The sequence below is a fragment of the Leopardus geoffroyi genome, chromosome A3 (genome assembly GCF_018350155.1).
Source record: "Leopardus geoffroyi isolate Oge1 chromosome A3, O.geoffroyi_Oge1_pat1.0, whole genome shotgun sequence".
NCBI lineage: Eukaryota > Metazoa > Chordata > Mammalia > Carnivora > Felidae > Leopardus > Leopardus geoffroyi.
Window position 1 is genome coordinate 103,035,090 of NC_059336.1, and position 24,936 is coordinate 103,060,025.

The window sequence follows — 24,936 nt, forward strand, 5'->3', positions numbered from 1 at the left end:
CCGCAGAGGATGATGTGGCCGTCGGAGCACCTGAATGCCGCCAGAAAGAAATCAACTGGGGTCCGTCATTCAATCCGTAAGTTAAAAATACAGACACTCAAAGCAATGATAATGAGATGTCGTTGTGTTCTCACCTCCTCTGCTGCCATATTTATCATCCATAAGGTGCTTACCCTGGATGGAGACTTCTCAGGGTCAAGGGTAAATCCAGATACTGGCATTTTCCTTGGTGTGTTTGCCAGTGACATGGCTTGTATTTCTTGGCTGGTTCCCAGCCAGGTCTGAGAGCTGGTACCTGTAATCAACCTTAAAAGCATCTGTATTTCCCAAGAGATAGAAAATAGAAGTCTAAATCCACGAATGTGGTTCTGGTTGCCCTGGGCTCCGCAGGTCAATCCATACGATCTGTCTTTAGAGATGACATATTTTCTAATGTTCCTTTATGTTTTCAAGTTATTTATGCATTCAAAGTCCTCTCTACACTGCCCTTGACAACATACTTATTTATGTAATGTGCATTTCCCTTTCAACTCTTGGGCTAAAATCAGGGACATTCTGTCCCAGCAGATGTCCTATGAGACCTGCTTTAAAAACGACTGGTGTCCATGACTTTCTAACCATATTCTTTTGAAAAGCCCAGAGATCATGCATGCCAAGTCTGATTTTCCTCTACATCAAGAAAGTACTGCTGTTGAGCTGAGCACAGAGAGAAGAGAAACCTTTTCATGCCTGCCCTCCATCCTAGTAGTCTCTCCTGGAGCCAGTCTACACCAAGTCCCAAAGCAGACACAAAAGACACTTGAGAATTTCCCTAACCCTACAGGTCACCAACGGCCTTGCAAAATACAGCCCCAGAACATTGGTAAGAACCCATCACCAGTGTCCAGAACAGAGCAAGGTGTTCAGGAGCATAGACTCTGGGGTCAGAGTGTCTGGGAGTGAATCAGTTTAGCCTGCCCCCCAGCTGTGTGGTCTTGGGCAAGTTCCTCCACCTCTCCATGCCTCAATTTCCCCATATGCAAAACAAGACTAAATTGTTGAGAGGGTTTGGCAGAGCTCACGCAGGCCAGCCCAGGCCTGGTGTGGAGGTGAGTCATCGGGCATGTTGGCCACTATTCTGCAGAGGAGGAATGGTAGAGGAATCAGGCAGAAAGTGTCCCAGGGGATGACCCTTTCTACCCAGCAGAGCCCTGCTGGGCTGCAACAGGTCCAGCCCAGAGAGGTGGGAAGGAGGGGCTGTACCTCTGCAGTGGGGCTGCTCCCCCGTCCAGGTGCCGTTGGGAAGGCACACCACGCTGCTGGGCCCAACCAGCCGGAAGCCAGGGTTGCAGGTAAAATGGACTTCGTGATCCACTAAGTACTTGCTTCCAAACTTTCTGCCATCCAGAGGGGCGTTCAGAGCAGGGCAGGAAACTGTGAGGACAAAAAGAAGGACCGTGGTCACTCAACCTCAGTTGAGTTACAACATCTCAGTTACAAGGCTTCTCATCTTCAAGTGCTCCTGTGCTGAGTGCCTCCTCCAGGCTGTGCACGGTGCTGGACATTTTTAATGCTGTGTCCGATCGAATCCTCAAAGCACTCGTGGGCCTGGGTGATACATGCCCACTCAGTGAAAGATGAGCTGGCACTTTAGAGACGTTGAGTGTTGTGTGCAGGGCTGCGAAGCGTGGGGGGGTGGGGTCAGAACTGGGACCCCCCCCCACCTAGGTGTGGCTGACCTGCCCACTCCTGCCTTCTCGGAACTCTAGCCTCACCGGGTTTCTTAGGCCTCCTGAACAGGCCCGGATCAAGCCCACCTCTAGGCCTTGGCTTTTGCTCTTTTCTCAGCCTGGAATGTTCTTTCCCCAGAACTTCTCCTCTCTGGCTCCTTCTCACTCTTCAGGTCTGAGCTCGAACGCCACCCCCTCCCAGAGTGTTCTCTGGCCACCTTGCTTAGCTAAACCACCCCCCAGGCACTCTCTACCCCATGAGCTCACTTTGCTTTTTTCTTAGCATATGTAATTGCTGGAGTTGACTTCTCCATGTATTTGTTTCCATGTTTGTTGTCAGTCTTCTCCCTCCAAATGCAGTTCGAGAGGGCTGGGACTTTGCCTGGCCTTGCATCCCTGATGTGGCCCCAGCATCAGCCTGGTGCCTGGCACAGAGTAAGTGCCCAAAAAATAATTCTTGAACAAACGAACCAATGAAAAATTATTTACTGAGTGCTTACCATGTGCCAGGAACTATATTAGGCACTTGGTATAACTAGTAAACAAACCAGACAAAACCCAGCTCTCAGGAAGTCCCCTTCTAACAGGGGCGACCATGGATAACCAAGGTCCTTAAGCAGCAGGCACAGTGTGAGAAGAAGTGGTAAGTGTCATGTAGAAGATAAAAGTAGGGAGTAGTATTGGGGATGACAGGGGAGGGGACCAATTGTGAATGTGGTGGTCAGGGTAGGCCTCACGGGGGCAGAGGTGAAGAAAGGAAGGCATAACCATGCAGATATCCAGAAAGGACAAAGGGAACAAGTCGGCGCCCAGGCTCTGTGGTGGAAGTGTACCTGGCAGGTCTGAGGAATGTTAAGGAGAGCTGGAAAGCAGTTGGGGATGAAGTCAGAGAGGCAACAGGGAGCGAGAGAGGGTTTGAAGTGAGGGTTTGAGGTGAAGCACGAGGTGGCCAATTTACACATTAATAGCACCAGTGGCTGCAGCCTGAGCGTGAAGGGCTGGGTGTGAGGGAGGATGGAGTGGAGGCACAACCTTGACATGACAGTGGTGTGACCAGGGCGGGAGCAGGGAGCGGAGAAAGGCGGCTTGAACACCGGCTGTGCTGTGAAGGTGTGCTGAGGGGAGACAGAGCCGCTCCACCTTTTCCTCTACCCGCGGCTGGTGCCTCCCGTGGTCAGCACTTGTGGAAACAAAGTCGCCAAACTGGGACAGGTTGGATTTAGATTTTGTTTAGTCAGAAACTCAGAGCCACTTCTAAAATGCTTTAGAAGGAAATTCCAAGTGTCATTTGTGAAAATGCTCTCTGGTTTTAGACAGATGAGAAAGAAGCTGTTGCTTCGGCCGCTCAGGCTGCAGTGAGTGATAGAGAACCGCACAGCATCTGCCATGATGGGAACAGCTGCCCACACGTTCCCCCCACATCCTTCCCGGAGCAGCTGTGGCGGGCCGGGCCTGGGCAGACGGGCAGGAGATGGCCCCTCGGAGCACCCTCGGTGCCCTCTGGTTACCGGGGGACCACTGCCACAGCACTCTCCTTTAGTAAGCCTTCAACTTGACACCCAGTGGTAATAACGTTGTGAGATGGAAGCGAGTGTGAGTTCACATCCCAAGGCTTGGGAGCTCCCAGGCTGCTGCCTCAGTCCCTAAAAATAAATGACTTTATAGTCCTTTTAAAATATCAACTACGTTATTGTGCTGAAAGGCATATCAAATGCCTTTGGGGAAAGGAGTAGGGTCTCTTTGGGGATAAAAAGATCTTTAAAATCCTCAAAAACGAGGGGTGCCGGTGTGGCTCATTTGGTTAAGCATCCGACTCTTGATTTTGGCCTAGGTCATGATCTTACGGTTCATGGGTTCAAGCCCCATGTCGGCTGACAGCAAGGAATCTGCTTGGGATTCTCTCTCTCCTTCTCTCTACCTCTCCCCTACTCGCACATACACGCTTGTGCTTGCTCTCTTTCTCTCTCAAAATAAAGAAACAAGCATTAAAATAAAACAAAAACACGAGACCTGTAGAGGACTCTGAAAACAAATCCTCAAAAAAGAAAAACTACCTGCTGGAGCAACTCATAAGTAAATCGTACCTGAGTAGATGCAACAGTCTCTGGCACATAGTAGGTGCTCAATAAGTGTTAGTAGAATTAATAAGTGGATACAGGTCAATTAAAAATCAATTTGCAGTCACTTCTTAAATTGGAGCCAAAGGCCTCTGTCCAGTGAAGGACGTGCCCCTTGGCTGGTTCATTATGAGCACGATGTGGTGAGTCTACAGGGCCACAGGGAAGCTCCCCGCGCGTTCTGGAATGAGGTTACTGTGTAAGGCATGAAATCAGCAGTGAAGCAATCTTAGAGACCGGGAGCACGAATGGAATGAAGCTGCCTGGTAAGCCCTGAAGTTGATGGGTTTTGATGTTCCCCAGAAAGGAAAGCTGGGAAAATAGGAGGGAGATTCTTAGAAGCCAGAAAGAGGAAGGCCAAGAAGTCTCCAGGCCTAGAAATCATTCTTCCTGACTCCCAGCAAATGCCCTTAGGGGAAAAAAAAAAAAGTAAAAGACAGGGCACCTGGTTGGCTCAGTTGGTTACGTGTCCGACTCTTGATTTGGTCTCAGGTCATGATCTCATGGTTTGTGAGTTTGAGCCTCACATGGGGCTCTGTGCTGAGAGTGTAGAGCCTGCTTGGGATTCTCTCTCTCTCTCTCTCTCTCTCTCTCTCTCTGCCCTTCCCCCCCCCCCCCCCCCGCCAAATAAATAAATATATTTTTTAAGTAAAAAAAAAAAAAAAAAAAAAAAAAGTAAAAGGTAACTTCCCTACTACCTGCAGGCTCCAGGCCCAGGCTCAGCTTCCTAACCCCTAACCCGCAGTGGGGATCCTGACAACTGCCTGCTTCCATGTCCAACGCATGGGAGAGACAGAATGCACTGTGGCAATATTTAAAAAGAGAATTGGCAGGAGCACTTCGTGGCTCAGTTGGCTAAGCATCTGACTCTTGATTTCAGCTCAGGTCATGATCTCACAGTTCCGTGAGTTCGAGCCCCACGTCAGGCTCTGTCCTGATCATGCAGAGCTGGCTTGGGATTCTGTCTTCCTCTCTCTCTGCCCCTCCCCTGCACTCTCTCTTTCTCAAAAATAAATAAGTAAACTTAAAAAAAAGTCTTATAAAAAGCAAATTGGCCACTTAAACTTAAAAAAAATCTTACAAAGAGCGAATTGGCCACTTAATAAGAAAAATTTTGTCTGGTTCAAGGAAGAAAGACCCGGAATCCGGCAATAAGAAGATCAATAATTTAACAATAGACCTCTCTATCTACTCTAGTGGACAGAAGCCTCTAATATAGGCAGGGCAGTCTTATGAATTATCTCTTGCAGGTTCTTCTTGGAAACTCCCAAGGACCATGGGAGCTGTGATCCTATGAAAGCAGAAAGGAGCCGTGTAGTTGTGCAGCTAGCAGGAAAAAAAAATCACATCTGGTACCTGTTACTGCTAACTTACTCCTATTGGCCTCAGTTTCCTCATCTGTAGCACAAAGGAAGGATTGCCTGCCTCTCAGAGTCTGGCTGTGGGGAGCCCCACTGAAGGCTGGGCCTCACAGTGCCTTGGAGAGTGTGAGGAGTTTGGCAGGTAGGTCTAACTCTGTACCGGTGGGGCCGAGGAGAACAGCAGCAACTCAGTGCTGGGGAGACTCTGGATTTGCTGCTGTAATCTCTGAAGAGGTAGGGAATCCAACGCCTTCCACAGGAAACTTCGTCTCACACAACAAAGGAGGCCCTTGATAAATTGTCTGACATGAGTCAATGACAGCAGATATTCCATAGGCTCATGACGTAGAACAAACATGGTGACTGGCCCCCTGACTCCCGTCACCCTGAGGAGAGGCCAGAGGAAACCCAGTCACCCATCCAATGGCCCCACAGTGAGAGCTGTTACTGGGACAACCTGGAAAACGCCCAGTGTCTGTCAGAGTCCTACCCTCGGAGGGTCCACCGTAACCCTCACCAAACGGGACTTGCCCTCAGCAGCACCCCCTCCCACTAATGGAGGACTCAGGTCAGAGGACTAACGTCATGCCTGAGAAACTGAAGCCAATGTTGGTTGGGGGACTGTAGCAGGCATGCCACACTGGTGTGGGACGTTGTGGAGGGGAGGTGGTGTGTGTGTTCGGGGAGGGTGTATGTTCAGGGAGGGAGCTCTCTGTACTTCCCATTCAGTTTTGCTGTAAACTTAAAACTGCTGGAAGAAAATAGCCGATAAAAATTTTTTAAAAAAATGGAACCGGGGCGCCTGGGTGGCGCAGTCGGTTAAGCGTCTGACTTCAGCCAGGTCACGATCTCGCGGTCCGGGAGTTCGAGCCCCGCATCAGGCTCTGGGCTGATGGCTCAGAGCCTGGAGCCTGTTTCCGATTCTGTGTCTCCCTCTCTCTCTGCCCCTCCCCCGTTCATGCTCTGTCTCTCTCTGTCCCAAAAATAAATAAACGTTGAAAAAAAAAAAAATTAAAAAATAAATAAATAAATAAATAAATGGAACCAAATGGAGTCTCCCTGGGTGGGGACAGGGAAGGGAAAAGCAGCTCACGCTTTAAGAGTGGTGTCTTTTGACAATTCTGTGAGGATACTATGTAGACGAGAGCGTTAGTAAGCCTCAAATGAAAAGGGTGACCTTCAGATGGGGGAGAGGAGAGCCAGCAGATGCTTTTTTTAATACACTCACCATACGCTCCCTACCAACCAGTATCTTATTTTATTTTTAAATTTATTATTTATTTTTTTCAATGTTTATTTATTTATTTTGAGAGAGAGAGAGAGAGCATGGGCAGGGGAGGGGTAGAGAGAGACAGACAGAATCCCAAGTAGGCTCCAAGCCATCTGTGCAGAGCCCGATGTGGGGCTTGAGATCATGACCAGAGCCAAAACCAAGAGTTGGATGCTCAACTGACTGAGCCACGCAGGCACCCCCCAACCAGGGTTTTAAAACGGGCCCCCAGCAGGAGGCGAGGTAGGGAAAGGCCCGGAATCCACTTCAGGACAGGGTGAGGCGTGGGCAAGTGGGGATGCGGACAGAACCCACAGGTGAAGGGCCCGAGTGTTGCATGTGACCCTAGTGGTGCAGATGTGGGGACCCACCTGGGGGGGTGTCTGGGCCCACTCTGTTCACAGAGTTCTGCAGTGCAGCCAGCCGGTTCTTCATGTTGCGGATGCCCTCGGCGAAGCGCGTCTCCTGGCCCTTCAGCACCTGCTGCAGCTGGCGGATGGCCGTGAGGAGCTGCTGTTTGTTGAGACAGTTCTGGGGACAGAAAAAGTCACCACCACCACCACCACCACCATGGCTGCTTCAGTGCCATGAGTTCGCTCTCAGCTTCCAGAAGCCACCCAGACCCCTGGGCCCCAAATGCCCTAGTGGCTCGCTAAGCACGATGGGAGAGTGGCCTCCCAAGGCGTCCCGACATCTGGTGCTGAGTTAGGTCACCAGACAAAGGTCCTGAGCACACATATCCTAGCGCCAGATCGCTTCTCAAGAAAAACAAAACTCCTGCTTTTCAGAGCAAAGGGCAGAACTGATGATTCTAAATGATTGGGAGGTTGAACAGCAAACCTAAGTGCCTTATGATCAGTAGTCTTACTTCAAAAGTACTTCCTAATTCTTCACTCTGAATTAATGCTCTGAAATCTGGGCTTCATGAACTTTTTCTTTCTTTCTCTCTTTAACAATTTTAAAAACAGATGGATGATAAAACATAAACCAGTCAAACCAGGGATGCTCGATGGTTCCTGTACTTTAAAAAATGTAATAAGGCAAATAAAGAAGAAATTCAGTAGAGTTAAAGAAGCATTCGATGAAAGTCAAAGTCCAGTTATAATGGTTTTTAAAAAGCTTACAAAACAGGGGCGCCTGGGTGGCTCAGGTGGTTAAGCGTCTGGCTTTTGATTTCCGCTCAGGTCATGATCTCACAGTTTGTGAGTTCGAGCCCCACATTGGACTCTGCTCTGACAGCAGAGAGCCCGTTTCGGATCCTCTGTCTCCCTCTCTCTCTGACCCTCCTCCACTCGTGCTCTCTCTCTCTCAAAAATAAACAACTTTTAAAAATCCTAAAAAGCTTAAAAAACAGAAAAAGGTGGCATGTGCTTATCATGACAAAGACTATCTAACCCAGCATCACACTTAGTGATAGAAACCTCAAGGTTTCCAGTCTCAATTGCCCTTTAGAGCCAGAACATGAAAAGGAGTAAAGAAGGGACCTTCTTTACAGTAGGACCTTGGCCTTGGGGGGAGTCCCATGGGGTCTGTGCGTTCCCTCAGCCTGGCCTTATCTAACCTGACTCATATTACCTGCACGGAACAAAGGAGAACAGCAAGAAGACAGTGAGAGTTATCTCTCGGGATAGGCTTATGGATCATTTTTAATTTTATCTTTTATACCTAATTCTTTTCTACAGTGAGTACTGGTTTTACAATTTTACGTAATTTTCTCAAAGGGCGCAGGGCGGCTGGGAGTCATGTGGCCTCCGCAGCCCGGGTGGCTTCCAGCCTTGCCAATGGCATGCTGCCACCATGGTGGAAACAGACCTGCTGCCGTTCTCCCAGGGCGGCTGCCAGGCCAAGGCACCTTGGGGATTTCACCAAACAGATGACTCACTGGCCTGCTTCAATGGATGCTTTTGACAAAGCTGAATCCCCAGTTGCCCCTGGAACTCGTTAACCCATGGGGGCTCCTTGGTCTCCACCCTAACTGGGGCCTGACTGGGCCTAGCCCCAAATGCAATTGCTGGGAAGAGAGGTTTTGTTTGTTTTCCTCCCTTCTCCCCCATTGTAGTGATTCCCACGCAGGCTCTGGGGCACCGGGGCAGCGAGTGACCTCCTGCAATCCCCTACCTGCCCAGCACCACACACCATCCTACCCAGACTGGGTTTCCCACACCCACTTCTCCTCCCTTAAAGAAAAAAAGAAGAAGCTGTTTATACACTGGATCTTAGCCAAAAGGCCAAGATGTGATTAGAAGCTGCTTTTATAGATGGCTTTCTGACTGGGGTGCCTGGGTGGCTCAGCCGGTTGGGCGCCTGACTTTGGCTCAGGTCATGATCTCACGGTTCGTGAGTTCAAGCCAAGTGTCGGGCTCTGTGCTGACAGCTCAGATTCTGATTCTGTCTGTCTCTCTTTCTCTCTGCCCCTCCCCGCTCACACTCTATCTCTCAAAAATGAATAAACATTAAAAAAATTTTTTTTAATTAAAAAAAAAAAAAAGATGGCTTCATGACTTATGTGTTACACTTGTGAAGTTCGTCACAGTTGACAAGGCCATTTCTGCTTCAAAGAGTACTGCTGGCTGGTAGCACGCCCGTGAAGGCCGGGGATTGTCTCTATTTCACAGATGAAAATATATGGGCTGAAACTCAAGCAGCGGTCCCTGAATCATGCAGCTTAGGAGTGGTAAGGCCAAAATGGGAACATGGATGACGTCCATCCCAGAGCTACCACCCCCAGACCCCAAACCCTCGGCTGCACGTGCCCCAGTGGAGTGTCTTACGCCCTGTCTCATTTGTTCTTCACACATCCCTCTGTGGTGAATGATCTTATCGATTAATTTGCACTAGCAGCTGATATGCTGCTATGTTGCTATGACCTGAGCAACATAACCCACAGGAGTGGAGTTCTTGCTCCTGTGCAAGTTTCAGGTCATGGAGCACAGGCAGTGGCGACAGGAAGCAGGGCCAGAGTGGAAGAAACATCCCTGACCACACTGAGCCCGGTGAGCAGCTGCCTCCCTCTTGTACAAGGTGGCCAGGGCCCTGACATCTGGAGAGGGCTCACTGGGCCACAGCTGCCCCAGGGGACACAGAAAGACTACATTCTGAAGTGGGGAAGAGGAGATCAGTGCCACGGCCTCTGCCAGGGGCCTGGGTTGGTGCCATGGGGCTCCTAGAAGTAGAGAAAGGAGAACAGAGCAGGTGGAGGAAAAGAGGCCCGGGTTCCACTCGGCCGCTGGGCAGCCAAGTGTGTCTAACTGGCTCCTGGGTCCAGGCACAGCTGTCCTCTGCTTCTAGTGCACTTTCCGGAGCCCTTCCCAACACCCACACAGTGGACAATAGGCACCAACCTCCTAAGTTCTCACCTCACCAGTCACAATGGAAAAACCTTCAAGACCAAGCACAGAAAGACCTCATCCCAGGAGGGGAGGCCAATGGAAGGGTTTCAGGTAGACTTGCTGAGGGAAGATCTTAGAGCCCTGGCCCATCCCTGCCTCCATCCTCACCGGGGTGATGCTAACAGAACAAATTGGTGTAACAAGGAACTCTGTGAGCCCAGAAATAAACCCATGTGCTTACGGCCAATTAATTTATTTCTTTATTAAAAAAATTTTTTTTAATGTTTTTATTTATTTTTGAGACAGAGAGAGACAGAGCATGAGCAGGGGAGAGGCAGAGAGAGAGGGAGACACAGAATCTGAAGCAGGCTCCAGGCTCCGAGCTGTCAGCACAGAGCCGGACGTGGGGCTCAAACTCACAGACTGTGAGCTCATGACCTGAGCTGAAGTCAGACGCTTAACCGACTGAGCCACCCAGGCACCCCATGGCCAATTAATTTATGACAAAGGAGGTAAGAACACACAACGGGGAAGGGACAGTCTCTTCAATAAATGGTGCTGGGAAAACTGGACTGCCACATGCAAAAGAATGAAACTGGATCCCTACCTTACACCACACACAAAAACTAACTCAAACTGGGTTAAAGGCTTGAACTTAAGACCTAAAACCATAAAACTCCTAAAAGATGACATAGATGGTAAGCTCCCTGGCATTGGTCTTGGCAATGATTTTTTTGGGCTTTAACACCAAAAGCAAAGGCAACAAAAGCAAAGATAAACAAATGCAGCTACATCAAACTAACAAAGCTCCAGCACAGCAAAGAAAACCATCAACAAGATGAAAAGGCAACATAGAGAGTGGGAGAAAATATTTGCAAATCATCTATCTGATTAGGTGTTAGTATCCAAAATATATAAAGAACTCATATCATTCAATAGCAAAAAAAAAAAACCCTATCTAATTAAAAAATGGGCAGAGGAACTGAATAGACATTTTTCTTTTTCTTTTTTTTAAAGTTTTTTTTTTTATTTTGAGAGAGAGACAGGGCACACACACACGCATGGCAGAAGGGCAGGGAGAGAGGGTGAGAGAATCCCAAGCAGGCTCTGCACTGTCAGCACAGAGCCTGATGCAGGGCCTGAACTCACGAACCTTGAGATCGTGACCTGAGCCCAAATCTAGAGTTGGACACTTAACCGACTGAGCCGCCCAGATGCCTCTAAATGGACATTTTTTTTTTTTAAAGAAGATATCCAGATGGCCAACAGGTACAAGAAAACATGCTCAATATCATTTTTTTTTTCAACGTTTATTTATTTTTGGGACAGAGAGAGACAGAGTATGAACGGGGGAAGGGTAGAGAGAGAGGGAGACACAGAATCGGAAACAGGCTCCAGGCTCTGAGCCATCAGCCCAGAGCCTGACGCGGGGCTCGAACTCCCGGACCGCGAGATCGTGACCTGGCTGAAGTCGGACGCTTAACCGACTGCGCCACCCAGGCGCCCCTCAATATCATTTATCATCAAGGAAATGCAAATCAATACCACAGGGAGATCACCTCACACCTATCCGGATGGCTAGGATCAAAAGGATAAGAAATAACAAGTGTTGGCAAGGTAGTGGAGAAAAGGGACTGCTTACTTGTGCACTGTTGGCAGGAATGTAAATTGGTGCAGCATTGTGGAAGAGAGTATGGAGGTTCCTCCAAAAATTAAAAATGGAACTACCATATGATCCAGCAATTCTATATCCACTGTATCCAAAGGAAGCAAGATCACTCTCTCAGAAAGACAGCTGCAGCCCCATGTTTGTTGCACCATTATTCACTCTAGCCAACATATGGAAGCAAACTCAGTGCCCACCGATGGGGGAAAAGATTTAAAAATGTGGTGTGTGTGTATATATATATGTATACCTATATGTGTGTGTATATATATACATATATGTATATATATACACACACATATATACATATATATACATATATATATATACACACACATATATATACATATATATGTGTGTACACACACACACACACACACACACACACACACACACAGTGGAATATTACTCAGCCATAAAAAGGAAGAAAATTTTGCTATTTGAGACAATATGGATATACCTTGAGGACATTATGCTAAGTGAAATAAGTCAGACAGAGAAAGACAAATACTACATGAAGTCACTTATATGTGAGATCTAAAACACCAAACAGATTGGTGGTTGCTTGAGTTGAAGGGTTGGGGGGGAGTGGAGGAAATGCATGAAGGGGGGTCAAAAGGTACAAACTTCCAGTTATAAGATAAATAAGTTCTGGGGATGTGAGGTACAGCATAATGACTACGGTGAACAGTACTGTACTGTATATTTGAAAGTGGCTAAGAGAGGAGGTGTTCAAAGTTCTCATCACAAGAGAAAAACAACTTGTAGCTCTGGAAGGTGATGTTTACTAAACTTACTGTGGTGATTATTTCACTATATATATATAATATAATATATAATATATAATATATAATATATAATATATAATAATAATACATAATATACAGAAATATATATATAGTGAAATACATATATAGAGAGAGAGTAAAAAAAATAAAGTCCCTAATACTAACAATAAAATAATAAATAAAAATAATAAAAAATAAAGCCCAATATTAAAAAATATTATTTATTATATTAAATACTATATTAAAAATAAAGTCCCTAATACTAAAAATAAAAAAATTATAAAATAAAATAAAATAAAATAAAGTCCCTAATACTAAAAAAAAAAAGAAAGAAAGAAAGAAAGAAAGAAAGAAAGAAAGAAAAGAAAGATCTTGTGCTCTTGGCAAGCCAGCAGGCCGGGTAGGGGCCAGGGTGCCAGGGAACAGAGAGAATGACTGTCTTTTGACATGAGGTTTGATGGGTCTGTATGGCAGCTGCTACTAACAGGGGAGTTCCTTGATCCCAAAGTGCTAGAAATGGATCCCTTGAGAGCCACCCTCAAATCTGTTGCCTGGAGTGGGACTTTGGCACAGGCATGACTGGGTTCATCTGTAGGGCTGGGCGATGAGGCTGGAATCTTTACAGACCAAGTCAAGGGCTCAGGAGGTCTGCATTATGGGAACAAAAGAACACAGGAGGGGGGGCTGAAGAGCTAAGTGTTTTCCCTTTCCAAACCGAGAAAGAATGATTTATCATTTTGCATGATCATAGAAAGCATACTTCCTGCAAAACAATTCAAAATACTGAAAACACATCAAAACAAAGAATAAGCAAGTCCCATGATCAGAGACAACCACTGTTGACTTTCTGTCTGTTTTGAACTTGGATTAGACGCACATGCACACATATACCAGGGTCATCTTGCACAGGCTGGACCACAGGATGCAGGTTCTGTATCAGCTCCCTCTTCTTGGCACTGGCTTGTGGCATTGCGTGGACGTCAGAAAGCACAGTTATCATCAAGGGACCCTGGCCCTCGATTTCACTTCTGACCCCAGTGCTCTCTTCAGTCTGGGGAAGGGGCTCCACTTGTCAGCCAGCTTCCCCCCCACACCCATTGCCATCTCCTGCTCTGGGCTGAGAGGGGCGGAAGCATGGAAACAAGTCCTTTCCTCTTTGCAAATGTAGCCCTTGGCAAGGTCAGGCCGAGGGGGCTGTGAGGGCCTCCGGGGCCGGGGGACAGGAAAGAGGCCAAACCCTCAGGAGTCCGCCACCCGCATGGCAGCCTGGCACTGGCACAGCAAAGCCTGGCTTTGGGCAGACCCTTCCCATCTCAAGGTCTCAGACCCCAACTGCAAAAAACAACCACAGGCTCCACATGCCTTTTTATAGCCCTCCTCCCACTCAGGTGGGAAGGCCCACCAAAGCCATGACCGGGCAAAGGTCAAATCCAGATGGGGCTGGCAAGGGGAGGGCTCCACACAGGGAAGGGAGGGCATACCCCAGTGGCTGAGGAAGTCACCACGTTGGGGCCCCCACTTTCAAAGGTCTCTTCCAGAGCCCTCAAGGGGCCCTCATTTTTAATGTTTTTCTTTATTTTAAATTTTTTGATGTTATTTATTTTTGATAGAGAGAGTAAGCAGAGGAGGAGCACAGAGAGGGGAACAGAGGATCCTAAGTGGGCTCTGTGCTGACGGCAGTGAGCCCGATGTGGGGCTCAAACTCATGAACCTCAAGATCGTGACCTGAGCTGAAGTCGGATGCTCAACCGACTGAGCCACCCAGGTGCCCCATTGTTAATATTTTTCTTGAGGAGATCCCCTCAAATGGTTTAAGTTTCCGTCCCTTTGAAAGCTTGGCTCCACGCCTGGCTTATGCCGTTGACAATAAATAACGAAAAATAGTTTCCATTTCTTTGAGTTAATAATTTCTTTGAAATGGTACCAAGAAGAGACATGCAGAGAAACTCTTCCATCTTTGAGGAGAAAAGACCAGGATTTACGGTGTCCGTGTTCAAACTCTTCAAATGGGTGGCAAACTCTTCAAATGCCATGCCAATGGCAGTATTTGCAGGGAAAGACATGAGCCAGTGAAAGAGGGAGCAACAGAAGTCACCCCGCCTGGCTGTTCCCAAGCTGGGGTGGAGGTGGCATAGATGGTTCTGGAACACACAGGCCAGTGCTGAGAGCCAGGAGGGTGGGGGTTCTGGTCCGAGGGTTCTTGGAAGTAATGCAGCCATCAAACCATATTCCACCCTCCCTGCTACCCCCCGGGGAAATCTTGCCCACCTTCTTCCCAACCCATTCTCTCATAATATTTATTCTGGAGGATCTAATGGACATTCATCAGAGCTTACAACACTCCCTTTCTCTGAAACTAACCAGTGCCCCAGTAGAGGTGGGCTTCCAGCGCCATTTTATACCTCAACACCCTACCTGCTGGGCCAGGTGTGGACAAAGACAAAGGCTATGTGCATCCCCCACCCCAGCTCACCCCATCACTATGCCAGAACCCAGAAGACCTGACCCCTACCACTACATCCATGCCTTCTGGCCGTTTGGGTTCAATTTATAAATGAAATTCGAGACCCAGAGCCTGCTCTCAAGGCACCTAAGGGCATGGGTGCAGTTCCAGGGGTGTGCTTGGGGGGGGGGGGATGGTCTTTGAGGCTTTTGTTCTCACATGACCTGGCTCAATGGCCTTTCTTACGGTGACAGTCTTGAGACAGTGACAATCACCGAGAGCCACCTCGCTGACAGTAGAACCCCGAGACCCCTTCAGGTGGCCACGGATGACCCCTCAGACCTCAGAGCGGCCATCTCTTGAGCTGGTTTCTTCTAAGCCACAGCTATGTGTCATGTCAGCATTTTGTTAATGGGAACACAGATGTTTTGATGCCATTAGGTCTATGAAAGGACAGAGCACACTTGCCAAATGTGTGCCTGCTAGCCAAGGCTTGAAGCCCTCCGCGTCTGAGTCATGTCGGATTTGTGCATGTTTTGTTCTCCAGAAGTTATTTTAATTTTAGAGCAAGTCAGAGGCGGGTTATAACTCCTTCGCCTTCCCTCATCTCAGTGACCTCTACCCAGCACCCCAGAAGAGGAGAGAAAGTGGATGCTTCTGGGGGAAGTGAGTGAATTTTGCTTGGGGGGTTGGCCAAGGCCCTTGTCAGGCTTCTCCAGAGAAACAGAACCAACAGAATGCACACTGTGTATGCACACAACCTATTGAGAGAGACAGAGGATGAGAGGCAGATTTATTTTAAGAAACTGGCTCGTGCAGTTGTGGGGGCTGAGAAGTCAAAATCTGCAAAGCACGTGGCAGGCTGAAGACCCAGGGAACAGTTGATGTAGCTTGAATCCAAAGGCAGTTTAGAGACAGAATTCCTTCCATCTTGGTGGCTCTTGGTCTTTTGATGGGGGCCCACCCACATCATGAAAGGCATCTGTTTTACTTAAAGTCTCCTGGTTTGATGCTAATCACATCTAAAAACTACCTTCACAGCAACATCTAGATCCTAAGCGTTCGATCAAATATTCGGGTGTTTTGGTCTAGCCAAGTGGACATGTAAAATTAGCCACCACAGTCTTCCAGCTGAGACTCCTTTTGGAGCTCTGGACCCCTGGGTGCTCAGGGCATTTGGGGGTTTATGCTGGCTGTCCATAATTCTATATTCACACTCCAATCCCCCATCTTGTATAGTTTTTAAAATGACCACAGAAGCGATGACAACAGAGGGAATCCAGAGCCAGCACCGTCACCACACTTTACACAAGTAACTCATTAAATGCTCACGACAATGCCAGGCTGTGGGCACATTATTACGCCCACTTTATAGGTGAGGAAGCCAAGTGGTCGCTTGGCCATGGTGACACATCCAGGATTTAAACCCCAGCATGCCTTCTCCAGATCCTGATGTAATAGGATGACTGGGTCTACTTTAGAGAGGGGTCCATGGAGAGCCACCAAGAGCCCTGCCTCCATCCGCCTCCTGACTCCTCTTGTTTTACCACAGCCCCTGCCGGCCTTGATGGCCCCCTTATGGACACCCTCTCAGCCCACCGCTCCCCTGGCTGCTTTGCATACTTGAGAGCAGAAAACCAGTTATGGACAGCTGGGTATCCTCCTCACTGAGCAGAGGCTCTGAGTTCAAACTAGATGAATCAACAAAGGAATGAATGAATGAGGGGTGAAGGAATGAAGTGTGAGGCCAGGACAATCGTATTCATCTCATCACCCAAACCTGCCTTATTCTTTCACCTGCCTGCTAATAACTGCTTGCTGCCCAGCTAACTTTTGCCTAGTTGCCACACCACCTGTAGACCTGCTTGTGCCTTACTGGCACCGGCATTATCTTTAGCAAACGTGACGCCCAGCCCAGTGGAGAGCTGAGCTCACACACACATGCACACACACACACAGAGCCGTGCCACACAACCAGCCACAGTCTCCTGCTGGAGCCCACCTGACAGTCAGGCCTTCCCTTCACCTCTCTCCACAACCGGAGGACCTCAGAGCCTCAGAAATGGGGCATGTTACGCAAAATTTAATATAGTGTTTCTTTTCATTCATTCATTCATTCATTCATTCATTCAGGATTCCACAGATATTTACCAAGTACCCTACTTCACATCAGGCACTGCTGTAGAAAACACAGCCATCTTGTTTGTTTGTTTGTTTGTTTCACATTTATTTATTTTTGAGACAGAGAGAGACAGAGCATGAATGAGGAAGGGTCAGAGAGAGGGAGACACAGAATCTGAAACAGGCTCCAGGCTCTGAGCTGTCAGCACAGAGCCCGACGCGGGGCTCGAACTCATGGACCGCGAGATCATGACCTGAGCTGAAGTCGGCCGCTTCACCGACTGAGCCACCCAGGCGCCCCCCCAAAAACACAGCCATCTTTATCTCAGTCAGTCCTCCATGCAGCCCTATTAGGTGGGCACCATTATCTCCATTTTACAGCTAGAGAAACTGAGGCTAAGGGACACCCAGTCAGAGGATGGTGTGGCGACCTTATGCACCACACTGTGTCTAGCCCATCCACTCAGAAAGCAGGTTCTGTCTCTTTCTTCAGCCTACGAGAACGAGAATGAGGGTCTCGGAGAAGTCCCCCTGTCTGCTGGTGGCCCCTCTCAGTTCCCCTGGCTGTCCCCCTGCCACATACATAGACCCTTCAGGAAGGTTCTTGCTGGTTGTTGGTTGCTTCAGTATGTGGTATACATGTGTACTCATGTTCACACAGGACCCCAGAGTTATGTGACTCATGCAAATCAACATCTGGGTTTTATCAGAAAACCAAGTCTCCTGTGGTTGACTCCTTTGAAGAGGGGGAAGAGAGAGGATGGAGCGGACAAAAAGCCTGGTCCCCACAGGCAGCATGGGCAAAGCTAACGGGACAGATAAAATGGCTGCTATGAGCTTGGGCATGGTGGGAGATTCGGGGTCTTGGGATTCGTTATTCTTAGAGTAACAATTAGCCTGGATGGCTATGAAGGCTAATGCTTCCAGTTCTTCCTACCCTCACTAGTCAACAAGCCCAAGTGTTTCTGGGTGGGCAGGCAATAGCAAGACTGGAATGGTCCTCTCCGGACCACCACAAGTGTGTCCTACCTGCTCTTCCCATGTCCTCACCTTCCCTATGATCCATGCTTTCCAAAGACAGAGGTCAGAGGCCAGACCGCATCACATACTCGCCTAACCCCCAACAATGGCTCCCTACACATGGGAATAAGGCCAGCTCCCTTACTGTGGAGCTGGGTGTATTTGTTTCCTATTGCTGCTACAAAAAAACATAAACTTGGCAGCTTAAACCAACGTAAATTTATTATCTTACAGTTCTGGAGGTCAGAAGTCTGACATGGGTCTCACTGAGCTAAAATCAAGGTCAGATTCACAGGTTCTGGGAATAAGAATATAGACATGTTTGGCGGGGGGGGGGGGGGTCATTATTCTGCCTACAGAGCCCTGTGTGATCAAGTTCAGCCACTGCCAACTGTGCCCAGATCGAGTGCCTTCCTCTGTCTGCTGAACTCCGGTGTTTGGACCTCATCTGTGTTTCTCCACACACCTCAGCAAGCTTGTTTCCATCTCAGGGCCTTTGCACGGGCTGTTTCTTCTGTCCAGAAATTCTGCCCCTGGTCCTCAGAAGTCAGGCTCTGTATTTCCACTTTCACTTAGAAGCTCCATTATCCGAGAGTACCTGCCTACTAAGGGTACGGTAGCCTCCTGGCCTCCCTTCAAAACAGTACCCCATTCCAGTTACCTGCCTTCTGATACTTCTCACGTTTCTCTTGTTTTTCTCTTCCTGCTTGGTTACATGACGCTACATGACAGCAGGGCCTGTGTCTGCCTCAGCTTCCCCTCCCCTACGACAAACTGAGCACTTATTATGAAACTGTTCTTTGAATCCCATTCATTTTCTCCTTACTACAATCCTGTGAGACATATATGTCTGTTATCCTCACTTGTTCATGGGAGGCAACTGAGTCATCAGAGGCAAGACCTTTCCCTAGGGTGCTCATCCAGGAAGAGTGGGAGCCAAGACATGGACCAGGTGCTATGAGTCTTTTCCACTTGCTAAACTGCCTTGGGTCATGCTGCCTCCTCAGGCCCAGAAGAGTGACTGACCTCCAGCAGGACTGGCACTCAGGACAAAGTTGTTGAATGAGCACATTATCTTACCAGTTAGTAAGGGTAAATTCTAAAAGGGTAAAATCTTGAATCATGCAATCAGACAAAAGGCCTAAATCACAGGAGCCCCTGAGGTGATACTGACACGTTCAGCTGATTTTAACTTGTGTGTATGTTTTCTCGCTACGGTGTAAATGACTGACTGGTGACTGATGCTCTCTGGAAGTAGCTTTTCTTTGTTTCTTTTTGCCTCTGACCCTACGGACACCCCTCCCTACCTTGGAACTCTGTGGTGCTTTCCCTTTCTTCAAGTAAGCTGGAAGCATCGACTCTCTCAGCTTCCTGGGCAGTGCACCCAGTTGTACGTCATGTTCTCTGACCCCAGCCCCTCCTGCAGAGTTAGGAAACACAGCCCAGGGGAGCAGAGGAAAGGGCTCCTCTTGGGCTTGCAGTGTGCGCTCCCCTTCTGTGGAGGGTCTAGGGGCACTATAATCTCTAGCATAAAGAGAAATGTCTGAGTCATTGGCCAAACCAGAGGGCAACAGTGGGGCTAACAAGCAGCTTGGGGGGACTTCTGGGTGCCTTGAGTTGCCACCAACCTCTCCCCAGCCCTCCAGTTCTCAGACACGAACAATTGTTGTATCTTGATGTTACTTGGAAATCCATCACCAGAATGAGTTCCTTGGGCCTTTCTTTCCATTTAGCTGCCTCCTTAGGGAGATTCTGGTACCCATACTGCCACGGGGGCACACGTTTTCTTATATGTAGGGAAAATAAATGATCGCTTCCTTGAGGTATAGAGTCTACTTACTGAAATGGGTAGATTTGAGTCCTGTCAAAGTATAGGCACTTTTTTTCTTCTTCCATGAAAATGCACGTGATGGACTAATTTTAGGTCCTGGGCAGTTACCAAGAAGCATGAAAGACTCTGGTGGAGGGTTTGAAAGGATGTAGAAAGTTCTACCCACCCAGAGAGTCTGCCCTGATGTTCTCCCAGGGCCCCAGGGCTGCACAAGCCCCGAGAAGCCTGGCGGCAGCCCAGCAGCCCCACCGTTGTCCCTCTGGATCAAGGGAGTGACCAGCACCGTCAGGCTTCTGTCAAGAGGAGACAGACATTCATCCTGGGACACGTGGAGCACGGACCGCTGGCTGGGAAGCACGCCTGGGCAGGCATGGAGGGAGGGCTGGTGGCCCGATGGTGAGGCCAGCAGCTTCACAGACCAAGACGGTTTGGTCCACCTGGTATCAAGTGTGGTGTCAAGCAGGATTGATCCTCTAGTGTGAGCAGGCCTGGCAGGGCGTTGGTTCCCAACTGAAAGACTCCAGGCTGCCCCAAGAAGGCACTGTGCTGCCCTGTCACACTGTCCTTCCCTAGCAGGCCACACCTCAGCTCTCACCGTTCACACTGTCAATACCCACCTCCCAAAGCTGGGGCCAGAAACGACCCTAAGAGAGCAAAGGGGCCACCATTCCTCTCTGTAATCAGGGGTGTCCTTGACAGGACTTGAGTCCCGTTTCTGAAGGTGCCAGGGGAAGGAGGGGATCTCTGGAGAAAGCCCAAGGTGCCAGGAAGGCTTCTCTGTCACGCCTCCTCACTCTGACTGCACACGTGTGTCTAAAGATAAGTGACTGTGCAGAGTAAATCTCTGGGTCACTATGATGGAAAGTTTGCAGAAACAGCCACAATCCAAACCCCTCCCCGCCCCGCCCCCCCCGCCCCCCAGCCACCTACATCATTTGCAAGGAGACTGAGCCGCTTTTCTCATAAAGATGGAAATCTCTTTTCCCACCTCTCGGATCTAGGCTGGCCTTGTGACTTGCTTGTGACTTCCTTTGGCCAAGAGAATGTAGTGGAAGCGATATACCAGTTCCAAGGCTGGATCTAGGTGAACCATGTTGTGTAGTTTCTGTATCTGATATTTTGACATCTGGGGCCCTGCTGACTCGGGACAGACTGCCCCTCTCAGGGCTAGCAAATTCCTAGAGGTAGCAAACAACTCAACACCTTGCACACCCCCGCTGCACACCTTTGATATGCAAACCGACCAAGCCAAGAACCATTCCCCCCCTTATCTGACTCTTGCACTAGTGAGACAGTAACACCCCCTCCCACCCCAGTCCCCCTCTCTCCATAGCCCCAGGATCAGGCATCAGGCAACTATAGGGGCAACCCTGCTAAGATTAGTCAAACTAGCCAATCTCAACTTGGTTAGCCCCCTTACCCTGTCTCATCCATTCCTTCCCTCAGAAACCCAATAAAGGCAGGAAGTTTCCTGCCCTATCTCTCTGCCTGGTCTCTCCTGAGGCCTCATGAGGCATGGTGTGCCCCATCTTCTTGGGAACTGTAAATAACAAACTATCTTTTCAATGGCCGTTGTATCCTGATCTGCTGACATCAGGATCCGTACTCGGATCAACCCCAAATCCCAGGTTCATTTTTGAACAGTCTCAAGAAATCTTGTGCTTCATGCTCAGTCTCGGCCCACGGCCACTACCGCCATGTGAAAAGGCCAGGTTAGCCTGCTGAAGGATGACAGGCTGCGTGCGGCCCTCTGAGACCAGCCCGCCTCGGCTAACCTGGCAGCCATCCACAGATGAATGAGGCTGGCAGTCCAGAGGGGCTGAATCTGGAGCAGATCAGCAGAACAGCCCAGCTCAAATTGTCACCGGGTCTGCCAAATTCAGTTCCAGGGCAGCTCTTTTGAAACCAAAAGCGGGGTCCTTGTCTGTCTTGATCCTGGCACCTGGGCCATTGGAGGCACCAAATATTTGTTTTGTGAAATACAGGTCTGTTCACCCCCACCCCTCCACCCCCCAGCTATCTGAGAGTGAAGGGTTCCTATGAAACCCTTTGTAAGCCAAAGTGGCCTCAAGCGAAGATGCAATTACCATTAATTTATATGGAAATTTTGTTGAGCTTCCCCAGAGGAAGCTCGGATGCTCACGGACACGGCTCAAAGCTCTAGAGGCTGGGTGCTGAGATGCTGAGTGTGGTTCCCAGGGAAGGAGCTTGGTGGCGCCACCCTCGCTGCTCCGGCTGCCGCAGCCTCTACAACAGCTCGCTGCGAAACCAACGCGTACTGCTGTTTTAGCTTTTTGCCTTTTTTCATAAAAGCGAAAATCCTCCCCGATTTCTTTTGGACAGTGAAAACAGGTCCTTTTGTAGGGCTTTTGCAGAAGCCAAGTGGCGCAATGCAAACTCTCAGAGTGGAGAATCCCTGTACCCCTATTTTAGATCTGGATGCTTCACGTGTCCCTGTCGCTTCAGCCCATACCCATGGATTTGTGCAGACAGCCCTGGTCAATTGTAGTGTCTTTCCACTCTGAGTTCTAAAGCGACCAACAAGCCATCTCAGCCTAGACTCCGGGCACACATGCCTTCTCCACCTCATTCATCACAGATCAAGGAATAGTCTGGAATCCTCTCCTCCACCTCCCTCCCCTGACACGGTCAGGAGGGGACAGTGGATGGGCCAGCTGCCCTCCTCTTACCTCTTCCTCTGGCCTCGCTCCCCACGAGGGCTCCGCGGCCCCACATGAGGGCTTTCCCCACGGACAGCCTGGGCATAATGTGTACTGCTGACTGCTTTAAGGGGTCGGTGTAGAAAAAGGGTACTATCTACAGGAGGACAGTGACTTGGGAACACCTCACGAGAACACATTAAAACATCATTTTCCTGAGGATGCGTTCAGAAAAACAAGGGAGTGAGCCAAGAAAGAGGAAGACGTATGATCTATAAAACATAGACTCCAGCTCCGAAGAGCAGGCAGCCAAAGTCAGGGTCAGCCGGACTGGCAAGTACAGGCTCCGAGGGAAAGCAGCCCTGACAGAACGTGGAATAGGAAAGAGCTTCTGGAAACCACTGTGCTTATGTATTTGACCGAGGGGAAAGGGGGGAAAATTTCAGGACGACAGAAGAATTACTTACATAAGAAAGGAAGTTAATCATAGTAGACTATTTGGCTCTGCGGTGAACAATGGCACAAAGTATCTGTCATTACAGGAGATCAATTGTTTAGAAATGTGGACTAATCTTCAGGGCATTTAAAAGCAGTTGACTACATTTAAAAGAGAGGACTACAGACCAAATTTTTTGAAAGCCACAAACTACCAAAATTCGCCCAAAGGAGAAACCTAACCTAAATAGTTCTGTATCTGTCAAAGAAATTGAATTCATAGTTAAAAACCTTCCAGAAGAGGGGGAGGCGCCTGGGTGGCTCAGTCGGTTAAGTGTCTGACTTCAGCTCGGGTCATGATCTCGCGGTTTCTTGGCCCCAGCCCCACGTTGGGCTCTGTGCTGACAACTGACAGCTCGGAGCCTGGAGCCTAGAGCCTGCTTCGGACCCTGTGTCTCCCTATCTCTCTGCCCCTCCCCTTGCTCACACTCTGTCTGTCTGTCTCTCTCTCTCTCAAAAATATATAAACATTAAAAACATATTTTTAAACAGAACAAAACAAAAAAACTTTCCAGAAAAGAAATCTCCAGGCTCACATGATTTCATTGGTAAATTCTCCCAAACATTTCAAGAACTGACACAAATGCTACACAAGCTCTTTCAGAAAACAGAAGAGAAGGGAACACTTCACTTATTTTATGAAGCCAACATGACCCTGGTAACAAAACCAGGCAAAGACAGTAGAAGAAAACTATAAGCCAGGGTCAGCAAATGTTATCTATAGAGGGCCAGGGCGTAAACATTTTCTTTTTTGAAGCCCATATGGCCTCTGTTGCAACCTCTCAACTCTGCAACTGTAGGGCAAAAAGCAGCTCCAGAAATATGTAAATGAACAGGTGTGGCCAGATTCGACCAGCAGTGGGCTGCATGTGGCCCAGGGGCCATAGTTTGCTGACCCCTACTATACACCAATATCCCTCATGAACACAGACAAAAATACTCACGAAATGTTAGCAAGTGGAATCCAGAAATACAGAGGAATATAGAGAAACATATATAAAAACAGAAATAAGGCCAATTAAGATTATCTGGGACAGGAAGGCTGGTTTCAAAATTAGCAAATCAATCAAGGTCATCCGCTTTTTTAACAGACTGGATCATAGAAATTGAAGCAGAAATAGCATGTGACAAAATTCAACACCCATTCATAATACTCTGTCAAACTATGACTCAAAGGAAATCTTAACTTGACAAATGGCATCTACCAAAAAAACCCTATAGCTAGCATCACAATGTTAAAAAAACAAAAGAAAACAAACAAAAAAAAAACAACCAAATGCTTTCTTCCTAAGTTCTAGAACAAGGCAAGGATGTCCACATCCCTATCCAACATGGTACTAGAGGTTTTAGTCAGTGTAATAAAGCTAAATAAATAACCCAATGGCACATAAATTGGAAAGAAGAAATAAAACTGCCCATATTCACAGATGACATAATCAGTTATATAAAAAATCCGAGAGAATCTACAAAAAAACTTCCTAATAAGGGAGTTCCACAATGCCACAGGATAACAGGTCAACACGGAAAAAATCCATTAGATTTCCATATACTAGGAATATGCCACTGGAAATGAAAATTTAATAGAATAATACCATTTAAAGGAGTTCCAAAAATGAAATACTTAGGTATAAATCTAACAAAGTATATTTATGTTGAAAATTTTTAAATGCTGATGAAACAAATCAAAGATCTAGATAAATGGACAGACATATTATGTTCATAGATTGGAAGACTTGGTATTGTTAAACATGTCAATTCACCCCAATCGATTAATAGATTTAATTTAATCTCAATAAAAATTCTGATAGGATTTTTTGTTTCTAAGAAATAGACAAGCTAATTCTAAAATTTTATTTTTTTAATGTTTTATTTTTTTGTTTTTGAGAGAAAGAGAGTGCGTGAGTGCATGTGTGGGGGAAGGGCAGCGGGAGCGGGGGAGAGAGAGAGAGAGAGAGAGAGAAAGAGAGAGAGAGAGAGAGAATCCCAAGTGTGTTCCACAGAGCCTAACATAGGACTCAGCTCCCCGTGAGCCAAAATCAAGAGTTAGATGCTTAACTGACTGAGCTACCCAGGCGCCCCTAATCCTAAAATTTTAATGGAAAGGCAAAGAAACTAGAATAGTCAAA

The 24,936-nt window shown here is 48.0% G+C and overlaps 1 protein-coding gene across 1 annotated transcript in view; it reads right to left on the minus strand.

Moving 5' to 3' along the window:
* The window catches only part of FBLN7 (fibulin 7), a 49,914-nt gene that overhangs the window by 18,407 nt on the left and 6,571 nt on the right, over positions 1-24,936 (minus strand). The window contains exons 2-3 of the mRNA XM_045446883.1: positions 6,829-6,988; positions 1,243-1,413 (exon numbers count right to left, since the gene is read on the minus strand). Of these exons, the coding sequence (XP_045302839.1) occupies positions 1,243-1,413; positions 6,829-6,988 (331 nt within the window). The remainder of the gene's footprint in view (positions 1-1,242; positions 1,414-6,828; positions 6,989-24,936) is intronic.